The sequence below is a fragment of the Saccoglossus kowalevskii genome, chromosome 6 (genome assembly GCF_978046115.1).
Source record: "Saccoglossus kowalevskii chromosome 6, keSacKowa6.1, whole genome shotgun sequence".
Lineage (NCBI taxonomy): Eukaryota > Metazoa > Hemichordata > Enteropneusta > Harrimaniidae > Saccoglossus > Saccoglossus kowalevskii.
In genome coordinates, this window is record NC_140646.1 from 29,857,289 (window position 1) to 29,869,435 (window position 12,147).

A 12,147-nucleotide genomic window follows, 5' to 3' on the forward strand; every position below is an offset into this window, starting at 1 on the left:
ATTTTGTGATGATATCTTTAATTCTCTAATTTTGAATATTTTTGTCATTTTTGGTAAAAAGTGATATTTTCAACTTCTTGTTAAAAACTGCAAATTATATTTCTTTGATATTATACATGTAGGTACCAAATGTGGACCTTTCTCAGATTTGTTTATTTCGGGATATCTTCAATTTTCTTATTTTGATGAATATTTGTCATTTTTGGATCCGGATTATTTCAAACTAGTTCTTAAAGCTACAAACTTATTAAATGATGGTGGATTATAAAACAAATTTTACAAGGTACATCGCACTAAACTTGAGGCAATTCTGTTAAATCAGAAGAAAAAAGGCCACTAGTCAATCGGTTTGAAACTAATCTCAATGTGCATCAGTAAACCATTATGGAGTTCATGACAGTGACTCTGACATGTACAAGAAACAGTTAATGACCTGTTCCAATTTTGCGATTTATTTTTTTAACAAAAATGGCTACCAGTCGAGTTTCAATGATATACAAAACTAACAGAAGACAACTTTCCACCCATTATTTCTTGCCTATGTACCAAAGCCCTCCCAACTGACCAGGAAAAGTCAAAATTTACTCAAGTAAGGTGCTTTTCAGTGCAGTTGCAAAAGGACACGACATAAAGCTTGGAACAAGGTATAAGAAGTTTAATCAATGAATGCAACGGTGGCTACAAAATATAGCCAAAACACTATATACAATATATACCGGTATATACAATTTAGACAGCGATTGAATAAAACTACATTTTGTACTTGAATCATGGCATAGGTACAAATAATCTACCCTTTAGGTAAGGTAGCATACATACAAGGTAGAATATATGTTCACAACACCCGTCGACAAACAAGCTGCTTTCTGAAGACTAAGTGGATGCCATATAGGAAGGAAAGAAACAAGTTATATTTGTTAATATAGATGTATTGCACAAAAATATGGCACCTGTGCATAAAAGCACTAGAATTGTTGGTTGACAAATGCCTTCAGAGAATGGCCTGTACCTGACTAATCACATGCAGTTGGAAGCGATGTCATCTGATTATAAAGTGAAAGGAGCCTCTATCTACCCTACTTTAGATTGCATCACATATTCAATAAAAGTCCTCCACAAAACTTGTTCTTGCAGAGATAAAACCCCATTGATTGACCGATCAGAACAGGTCAAGCATGTTTGTCAACAAATACCAAAGTTGACCAGAATGACATGAAATCTTTATCATCAATTTCCTTTGATAAAAAGCTATTTAGCAGAGTCAATGATGTTTGTATGAGAACAAGTCATTGTCAATGACACGTCCCCGTTCCGTTCATATTTGAGTAACATATACATTCAAAGCGGCAACAATATGGATGTTGAACTGCATTCAGTAAAACAAAATAGCCACCAGTCAGCCATTTTCAACACAATCCAAAAAAAAAATTAAACTAAATTTGCCCTCGCATGACAGATTCAGTTCCGGTATGGTGAAAATGTGCAATTTTTGTGAATTTTTGACCTTAAAAGGACTGGCCCAAATGCACAGGCATATGTATGATGTGTATGTGAAGTTTGAACTTGATCTGTCCAGGCATGTCCGAGATATGGATCGAAAACTAAATCCTTTAAAACAAAATGGCCGCCAGTTGGCCATTTTGAACTTGATCCGAAGAAAAATTGGTATGCATCAAGCTTATATTATATTTAATATATGCCCTAAATCTGAACAAAATCCATCCATCCATGCATGACTGAGATCCGGTTCCGGAATTGATAAAATACGTGATTTTGATGCATTTTCGGCCTTAAAATGGCCATCATTCAGCTATTGTTAAGTGGATCATGAAACAAATGCACATATCTATTTGTGACATGATGTACCATGTGTGTGTGAAGTTTGAACTTGATCAATCCAGACATGTCTCGGATACGGATCCAGAACTGAATTCTTTAAAACAAAATGGCCGCCAGTCGGCCATTTCGAATATGATCCGGGAAAAAAAATGACGTGCATCAAGGTCCTATAGTGTTTAATGTATGTACCAAATTTGAACAAAATCTGTCCACGCATAACTGAGATCCGGGTCCGGAATGGTGAAAATGTGCGATTTCAATGCATTTTCGGCCTTAAAGCGGCCGCTATTTGGCTATCTTTAATGAGAACATGAAACAAATGCACATACATATTTGTGACATGATGTACCTTGTGTGTGTGAAGTTTGAACTCTATCAATCCAGACATGTCTCAGATACGGATCCAGAACTGAATTCTTTAAAACAAAATGGCCGCCAGTCGGCCATTTCAAGCCCAATCCACACAAAAAATGACATGCATCAAGGTCCTATTATGTTTAATGTACCAAATTTGAACAAAATCCGTCCATGCATAACTGAGATCCGGGTCCGGAATGGTGAAAATGTGCGATTTTGATGCATTTTTGGCCTTAAAATGGCCGCTATTCGGCTATCTTTCGGGATCATGAAAAAAATGCATGTGCACATGTCCCATATAATGTGTGATGTATGAGTGAAGTTTGAACTTAATCGGTCCATGCATGTTCGAGATACAGGTGATCACGGACGCACAGATGCATGGACGCACACAGGGCAAAACATAAGTCCCCGTTTTCGGACTACGTTCGAACTGGGACTAATAAAACCTAACATCAAATTGATTAAACCACTTCTTGTCAACACAAGTACTGGTACGTGAAGACTTCTATTTTTAATGTACCCTTTTTATGCACCCAGTTAATTAAAATGCATGTTATTTAAATGCACAGTAATTCTGTAATATAATATTGTACACTGTATATATTTCCATGTACAATCGGTGGTTTGAGTAACAATATACATCTGTTTAAATAGAAATAGCATACAGGTAACTGACCAAGCCACGCGACAAAGGATTGTAAAATAACTAATTTTCCATTGCATCACCATTAGTGAAACCAAAACTCGATAAACGAGTTCTCAATGAATCACTTGGCGAGTGTGGTATTGATCCAATCTCAAAATTCTTCTTAATCTTCTCGAAGAGTTCAGGTTCCTCCAGAACTTCCACAGCTGCCATAGCCATGGCTTTCGCCACTATCAGTGTGCATTTATGTGCAGTTTTTGTGCCTACAGCCTGGTTGTATGCGGCCGTTTTCACAATCGCAGGAGTGTCAATACTAAACGTGGGTCGAATGCTTGGCACTACATACGACACATTACCCATATCGGATGAACCAGTAGGCGTGACAAGTACTTCGGGGTCTGATGGGAAAATTGCTCCAAGCATTTCGGCATGTTTCTGGAACAGCTCTACCATCACGTCATTGTGAAGCATATTACGAAATGGTTTCCCTGAAAACTCAAAGTGTGCTTCACAGCCAGTAGCTTTCCCAGCAGCTATGATGCATGCTGCTACTTTCTGCTGCAGTATATGGAGATCTCTGGCGTCTGCTGCTCGTAAATAGAATTCCATTTCAGTTTCCTCAGGAATCATGCTTGGCATCACGCCACCTTTACTGATAATGCCTGCAATGCAGAAATTAAAAAGAAAATAAATGCCAGAAAAACTACTTCAGTATTCTGTGAGACAACTCAAGGACAATATTAGTATTACCGGTATAAAGTGTCTAACTATCAGCTTGGTAATGAAAATAAAATGAATTTGGAACAAATAAAGGAAATGTATGTACCACTGCCAAATTCATCAATTACTGTAAAATGACTAATTTTCACTGGGTTTAAATTTCACTGATTTACCATTTCAGGCATATTCAGTGGGTTTTAAATTCACAGTTTTATCATTTAGATAATGTGTTCTGTGCTAAATTTAACATATTCACTGGGTTTTAAATAAGCGCATTTTCTAGTCAGCAAAATAAGCAAAATTAAAACCCAATGATTAATTAACCCGTTTACAGTATTCATTGCAACTAAAATCCCTGAATTAAACCTGTGTGAACATATAAAATTACTATGATTAAATATAGAGCACTGTTTTACTGGCAAACCTAGCATCAGGCAATGTGTTGAATACTAGTGAAAATTAATGCTTTTATCAAACTGAATATTAAATAAGTGACTATTTTACATTAACTTTTGAGCGCATCAATTTCCCTCACAGTCATGCAATACACTATTAAATGCAAATCAACCATGATGCAGTGGGTCCTATAAAGGAATAGGTTCAACAGGCCCATTATGTATTTCAGTTTCAACAATCAACAAATTAAAAAAAATAAGTGCTTATCTTTACATATTCTCTGGATATTTTTCTTTACTTTTATTTTAGTTTTCAAGCTACACTAAACCTGATCTATGTCAAAATTGAGTATCCAGTTTATATTTTTTACTCCGACATCAGAGTTGAGATTACACAATGCATGACATACAAATTAGAAAAAATATTGAATAAAAATTAATTGAGCTATTTTGGCCGCAAGAAAGTGTTAACGATGACAATCAGTTATACAAAAACTGTATTATAGTGAACTGAATCACATCATTTCAAATATTTTCTAGATGAAAATTTTTATTGTTGCATGGTTGTTATGGCAACCAATTACGAATCACCATTTAATAATATGTATTTAGAGTTAACTTAGTAAATCATGCAAAACTGGCCCATTATATTTAAAAGTGAAAGATGACAACGTAAACAGGAAATGAGATGAATGAATTCATTTTAATTATTCAGTCAGTCAACACCTAACAATATATATGCATAGATTTTTCAAAGAAATGACGTCTTAAGGTATTAGATTTATTGACGCATGAAGGCAATTACAGTCACTCTTGAACATTTTATTGATTGTGTTGCTTCCACGTATTGCCAAGAAACGCGTTAGAAACTTTCATTGATATGCAATAGCAATGTGACGCAGTTTTGCTAATGTTTATCTTGTTAAAATAATTCATTTGCATTGAGAAAAACAATTATCTATTAAAATTTTAGGCAAAGCTAATTCATGATCACAGCTAATGCAAGGCGGGGATGATGCCGCATTGTAGCGATGCTTGCCTTTTGTTCATGCAAAGCGGAGGCAGCGTTGTACGTGAAAACTGTACTGTACTGTGAAGTTATCACAAGGATACAGCAAAGTATGCACAAAGGCAGTACAGTAATTGTATCGACTCAAACCTAGCAAATACTATTATTTTTATGGTAGATTTGAAATAAAGTATTGTAAAGCACATAATGGGGAATATTCAGATTTGGGGGGCAAAATGCAGAGCTGGGGGTGTTTATTTTATTTTTCAGAAAACCCAGAAACTGATCAATTAACTTTTAAATTATTGCTTTCAATTTATGGAGCCAAATTTATTCGAGTTGATATTAACATGATTGCACACTTAATATTGAAAACGATTAACATTTAATGAAAAGGGTGGTTTAAGCGTAAATGTTATTAAAAAAAAATGTAAACACTGCAATATAATCTCACGTACAGTAGTCAAATATAATTTGAAACAAAGAATTACAGACAGCAGTGAAATAATTAAGGTTCTCTCTGTATAATTTACTTAAATATTTTGGAAATTCAAGAAAACAAAATTCTGCAGATCACTTTTTCCTTCAGAGCAGTCAAAAGGTAAAAAATAATTTGATTAGGGTATGAAGAGATAAATTGCACTGATGAAAATGACTCCGACATTTAGATGTTTTTTTTGAGGGCGACACAATTAGCGAGATAAAAGAATAATCTATCACAAACACTATAGTAACTATTATCATGGAGACGGAGAGTAGATTTATGAGAAGATAGGGTAGATAGAGGAATTAGTTACACTACGATAGATAGGACTTAATGGTTGTTGAGATTAAATTTACAACACTTCAGTAGGTTTCAATCCCATAACGTTAATTTACTACACACACACAGCAACGATAATGTGTTTTATACTACGTGTTGAAACACTGCTTGATTGGAAGTATTATTAGTTTTAGATTGGAAATTTTCACCTAAATTTATAATGCTTCTCAAAATGACCTACCGGTAATCACAGATTCGGATTACGTAAATTGATGCGTTTCTAAGACTTGCCACAGAATTTAATATGAATATATTGTGCAAAATTAAACAAAATAATTAGATAATTCTGGAAAAAGTTCTCTTTTTTTTTTTAACTTTGTATCAACGAAATGTGCAAAATGTACAGATCTATTTTTTTCTACCTAATAAGAAATGAGTTGTATCATACTGATTGAATCCCTCTTTGGAGATAGTGATTTGGTTGATTCTATTTGGCTCATGCCATTCAAGACTGATAGACTTACCATGTATCTGCATACTTGTTTTTGTCTGTTGCCTCAATGCTGCGATATTATTATAACACAACACTGCCGCATCCAGAGCGTTCCTGCCTTCCCATGGTAATGATGCATGCGTTGGTTTGCCGCTATAAGTTACCTTCATCTGCAGCATGTCCAGTAAGACTGCCTTTGCTATGTTATGGTGTTGAGGCTGTGATTTCATCACTACATCAATGTTTTGAAATACACCAGCTGTTAACATATCAACCTTGGCACCACCACTCTCACTGGCTGGGCAACCTAAGACAGTTACCTGAAAAGGACATTACATGGTTACTAGTACATAGATGCGTTTTGATTTCTCTAGTTTAAATCATGCACTTAATAGTGTAAATTTCATCCTGTACAACTTCCAGTCATCATAAATACGTGTTAACAGTGCTTTCTTATTTACTGAAAAACGTTATATTTTCACTACCAGGAATGTCTATGATTGATACATAACTAATCCCTTCCCTGGGTCTCCAGTGTTATTCCCAATTTCAGGACATAATATTAACATGGAGGGGCATATACAATTAGATGGGGGGTGAAATTCACAAAAATGTTACTGTATGTACGACACTAGAATATGTGACAGAACTTACGCAAACTTCAATGATTATTTTTAAACAAACTATTGATTTAACAAAAAAAATACCATAAATATCTAGCTGTTCAGTATAGGCTCGTGTATCCGGTAACCAGGACAATAAATATTCTCATCTTTTGATACCCCTCCCCATGTTTTTTCTCTCCCTCCCTCACTCTGTCAGTCTTTCCAACCGCCGGGCTTCCCCGCTCTCTATAGTAATTCTCACCTTTCCAACCGATTTACGCGCTGCCATTGACGTACGGATCACCTCCTTCAAGCCCAACGCTGACGCTATGGTGCATTCTGTAACTAAGTTCCGACCCGACCCATGACCGATTTCAGGAAGGGCGTCATACTCGCAAATTACACAGATATTTGGACCGACGTCTGTACCAAACACGGCCCTAAATCCCGTAGGAAGTATAAAGTTCTCTTCGACATCGAATCCCTCCTTCTTGAGAAGAGAGGTCAAAACGTCGTGAGCATGTTGCTCTTCTAACTCGAGCTCGGGGTTGTTCCAGATGTCCTGACTGATTTGATATAGTTCTGGTTCTCTCTTGTCGATGGTTTGACAAGCTAACTCTTGTAACACACTAGTCGCCATGTCGTCGTCGATAGCTTTCCACGTTCAAAGTACGGATGGTGACTCGATTGATCACACACGCAGTGCATGCACAAAACAGAAGAATGAAAACGAGGTCCAGGAAATTTCCAATGTCCCGGTATTATAAAGGTCATTCGTTGATGGCGCTATGTATTCCAAACTGAATGGTTCAAACCAGTGCGTCATGGGAAATGTAATTAGCATGGCCCGCCCAGTTATTTACTTGTTACACCGCTACATTGAAAGATCGTGTCTTATCATACAAACTGTAGGGTAGGAGAAAGTACATGTAAAAAGAACATAAAGGTCTCGTAACCTAGATCCCCCAAAAGATGAAAATAACAAAATAAAAGAACACATTAGACGATCAATAAATGAACATTAAACTTGCATTGTAACAAAAAGGCTTTGTAAGCCGGCTTTCATGCATAGGCACTTTCTTATATAGATTTGTTGAGTTTCAGTAGTTTTAAATTATTTTTATTCCTAAATATTGTGTGTGTAACACTAAGAATTTTTTGTAAATATGCCATTGAATACGGTAGAGAGATATTGTTTGCATATTTATACATAAATATACAAAGTCCCAGCTTGTACATATCATATATATATTCAATATTTTTTTATTTTCTTAAGAGTGAGCAAGTACTTGTTCGGTAAGGACTTCTACTAATATTACGCAGATATTTTATTTGAACATGGTATAATTTGTTAAATCTGATTTACAAGTACTGTCATGAATTTGTTTTTGCGTATCTGTTGACCGACTTAATTAGTTGATTATTAGCCGAATTGCTGTGTTATGTCTGTCATCGTTCAGGCCTATTTGAAGTTTTGGACGGAACTTGGCTCAGTGATTTGGAACTAATTACCAGATAACCGCCGCTTTTTAGACTACTCATTCTGACAGTTTACATCCATAGTTATTAATGTAGTGAACGATTAATGAAAAGATATGACGTATTCAGTACTTAGTGTGATTGGCTTTATGATTGAAGGTTACGCCCTAGAGTCTTTTTACTGCTTTGATTGGTTAGAGTTTTGAAAATGAATAAAGAGAGTTTGAGTTGGTTTTGGGGAGCACAGCACGATAGACGCAGTAGAGAGAGAGTGCAGTCCTGGAGCGTCCGAGAGAGTCCAGGGGCGAGCCTTGAGGCAGTCCAGTCTTGGGCGAGTCTTGGTTCAGCCTTGTGAGAGTCTTGGGGACTTTTCCCCAGGGCGCTGTGTCTTATAGAGTGCTCGATTGACCGACTAAGACGAGAGCTGAAACGTATTTCGTTGTGTGCGTCTTATTTGACTGTAAAGTATAAGTGACTTCCCCGATCCCGTACCTCAAGGGGACGAGATAGAGAGACGAGACGAATTTCCCCCCTGGCAAGTGTGGAGAACCCGAGAGTACAGAAATCTCCCCCTGATAGTACTACCCCAGGCAAGATGAAATGTTGATGAAAACATTTTGCTTTGATTTATCATGAGCTGCAAATGCTCTCCGTGTAACACACAGAGTTTTCGTCATTCGCTGGTCAATAGAATTCTTTACTACGCATGTGCACTAATTGTTTTTGGTACGTACAATAGTAATCACTGCACATGCGTATTGGTGGGTTTGATTTTTTCATCTAACGAATACTGATGTGTCCTACAAATGCACCATTTTTAATATAAATTATGATACAATTTGGCCTACAGTATTGAGTATTAAACAGCAATATTAAAATTTTCTACAATATTTATTACATGTATATATAATATCTTATTATTATTATTATTATTATTATTTTTTGTTTGCGAGTAAGGTCTTGTCAGAAGTGACAGCATTTTTTTTTTCAAGAGTTATACATTTTGTTTGTCAAAGTTTTTTTCAAATGATACATTGTCTCTCATTCCTATCATTTTCGTAAATTGTAATGAAATGTATATCATCAGAGGTACATTACTTGGGGTTTGCAACTCGCATAGTACTGAATGGTGACATCATGTCAAGATCCCATTCAAGTCTCTTCTCGTAGATAGCGAGACTGAGGCTACGACCTTCTGACATGACGCATATCAATGTTCAAGGTTTGTAATGAAAAAAATAAACTTTTCTTGTCACTATCATAGTGAAAAATGTAATACATCGAAAATGTACAGAAAATATAGTTCTCGTAATCCGTCATATCGTGGGCAGCTATTTTGATCCACCAGGACATCCCAGTATCCTAGTTACCTCGGGCATGCGCATTCGCATTTTTTCTGAGTTTGAACGTTTATGCGAGAGCGAGATTGTGACGGGATCTTGGTATCATGTCACCGTAGTTACAAACCCCAAGTAATGTACCTCTGATATCATCTATTTCTGTTTTCTACTTTTATTTTGGGCTTCTGGTGTCGTCTAAGTTCTATTTGTAGACCGTGTGAGTTTATGATTTTGAATTCTATAATTGCGTACATTTCTGTAGTTTTAGATTTGTGGCTGGTGACATCATTCAGTTAGGACTGGGGTCAAATATCATCCCCAGCCAATCACCTCACGTTCTATTACCATATCAATGTTGGCATTTTCAAATTACTAGCAGTCTGATCTTCACAGTCCCTGCTGCATGTTACTCTGCTCTCCCACTCTTCCCATCGAAGCTGATACTTATAGTTTCTGTTTTACTTTGTTTTCAAGGTGATTGACCTTATATAGAGTTTTTGTTTACAGGTTGATTTCATCTTGTAATAGATTATCCTTGGAGGACTTTGGTCTGTCTTTAGCAATATTTGTATTTGTACATACAGTTTCGTGTATTTCAGAGTGTGCATATTCAATTTGAAAACGCCATTTATTTGTAGATAGTCTGTAATAGTTTCTCCTACTGGACCCTAGCTGTGGAATCATAGCCCTATGTTGCCGACCGCATTATTTACGTGACTGACTCTTAGCCGGCCCACAACAACAAAATTAAAACGTACGTACAAAGACAAAATTAAAAAAAAGACGTCCAAATGAAATTGTTAGGGCGAAATTCGATTGTAGGTCGCACCAAAGAGCTACGGAACCGCAGCTAACTGGGCCCAAGACCCTCGTTTCAATGTGTGTGCATTTTTCTTTCCTTATTTTTCACCTACAGCGCCCTCACCGGTCTAATGTCAAACTCACCAATTTTAATACCCGGTACCTTACAACCTTGCAAAAATATTTTTAGAAATTAATTAACTGTATAGTGATAGAAAGAAGCGCCTTACCCCAAAGCAAACTGGGATAATTTAGAAGATAAATTTAGGTCTTATTAGGAGACCGTGACTCTGATAGGAATACAACCCAAGTATGCAACATTTATATGGACTGTGCAATTTTACAACAACCCAACAGTAAATTAATACATTCGTTTTGAGGATGAGCTACCGTTGTTTAAAACCTTGACCTTTCTTATTTCATACAGAAAAAATGGGTTAAAGTCTCCTGATTGTGAGATATTCTCCCAATATTTTAACCTAATTTGTTTACACCTAAAACAGATTTGTCGAAAGCCAACTTGATGCCCAAATACTTCCAGTAAGCAACTTCCTCAAAACCCAATATTTCAACTCATATTATACATTCTAGAAATGAACACTTTATCACTCTGATAATTATTATTATAATCTACAGAAGGGCAATGTCCTATTTGCTTGTAGACCAATGAGGCAACCTAATTGATTGCAGTGAAAAAGAAGCTGAACAAACATTGGAGTTGTCAATAATGAACACACAGCAAAAATGAAAGAATGAACATGAGTGATACTTAAATTTAAATACTTTTCTCTTTTATTTCATAATTTCAAGTGTGATAAAAATAATTAAATAGATCATAAATATATAATTTATTTTAATTTAAAAAAATATACATGATTCTGGCAATATGTTTCAATATAATTGATCCCAACCTGCAGGTTCATTTGAATTTGGTCTATGACACGACGATCACCTAGCGAGTGATTAAAGAGATTCCAGCATTTTTATTCAAAAACACTTTGTGTTGAAGCAAATGGATAAAACAAGCTATGAGCTAATATAAACAATGATATTAATATAAACAATGATAGATATGTTTAACATTTAAAGAAGTACTCTGACAAATATATCACATGACACAGAAGCTTACAAATGACATTTTACACATCATAGTGACTTCTGAAAATTATCATACAATTATATACTTCCATGTAACCCAAAATGATAATATTCTAGTAAAAATAGAGCACCTTATTTGTTTAAGCATGGCTTTAGTAAAGTGCATGTTCAGTTATTCAAAGTTGATAGGGATTGGTTCTCTAAATCTTGGGACAGTCAGTTACGAAACTATTTGAACACTAGAGGGCACTATATAGAACACACAACGAAGACATGTTTGAAAAAAAAAACTTTCCTATAATAATTAAATGTGCATATTGAAGCTTCGAAGCAAAAACTGAGTCTAACCAAATTTTTCATATGTTATAATGGCTGCTCTATGCTTCACTATTAAATATTTGAATTCACAGTAGTTCTGAGAATTATTCAGTTAGCAAGATGGCTCACAACTTTGCAAAGTACTTTGGCAGTTGATTAGTTCTAGACTTTGCCAGCACTAATAGATAGACTATTCCATAGGGATGATCAACATGATTATTCTTCATTTCTTGTTGATCTATAAGTAATTCAAGAAATATTGAAACACTTCAAAATAACCT

At 35.6% G+C, this 12,147-nt stretch overlaps 1 protein-coding gene across 1 annotated transcript; it reads right to left on the reverse strand.

Moving 5' to 3' along the window:
* Nucleotides 1-429: 429 nt before the first annotated feature.
* On the reverse strand, nucleotides 430-7,541 carry LOC144355067 (peptidase M20 domain-containing protein 2-like). Its single transcript, XM_085500343.1, has 3 exons — nucleotides 7,093-7,541; nucleotides 6,257-6,545; nucleotides 430-3,507 (listed from the first exon to the last, which is right to left on the reverse strand). The coding sequence occupies exons 1-3, from the start codon at nucleotides 7,468-7,470 to the stop codon at nucleotides 2,906-2,908; spliced, it is 1,269 nt and encodes a 422-aa protein (XP_085356469.1). The 5' UTR covers nucleotides 7,471-7,541; the 3' UTR covers nucleotides 430-2,905.
* Between the last annotated feature and the right edge of the window lie 4,606 nt (nucleotides 7,542-12,147).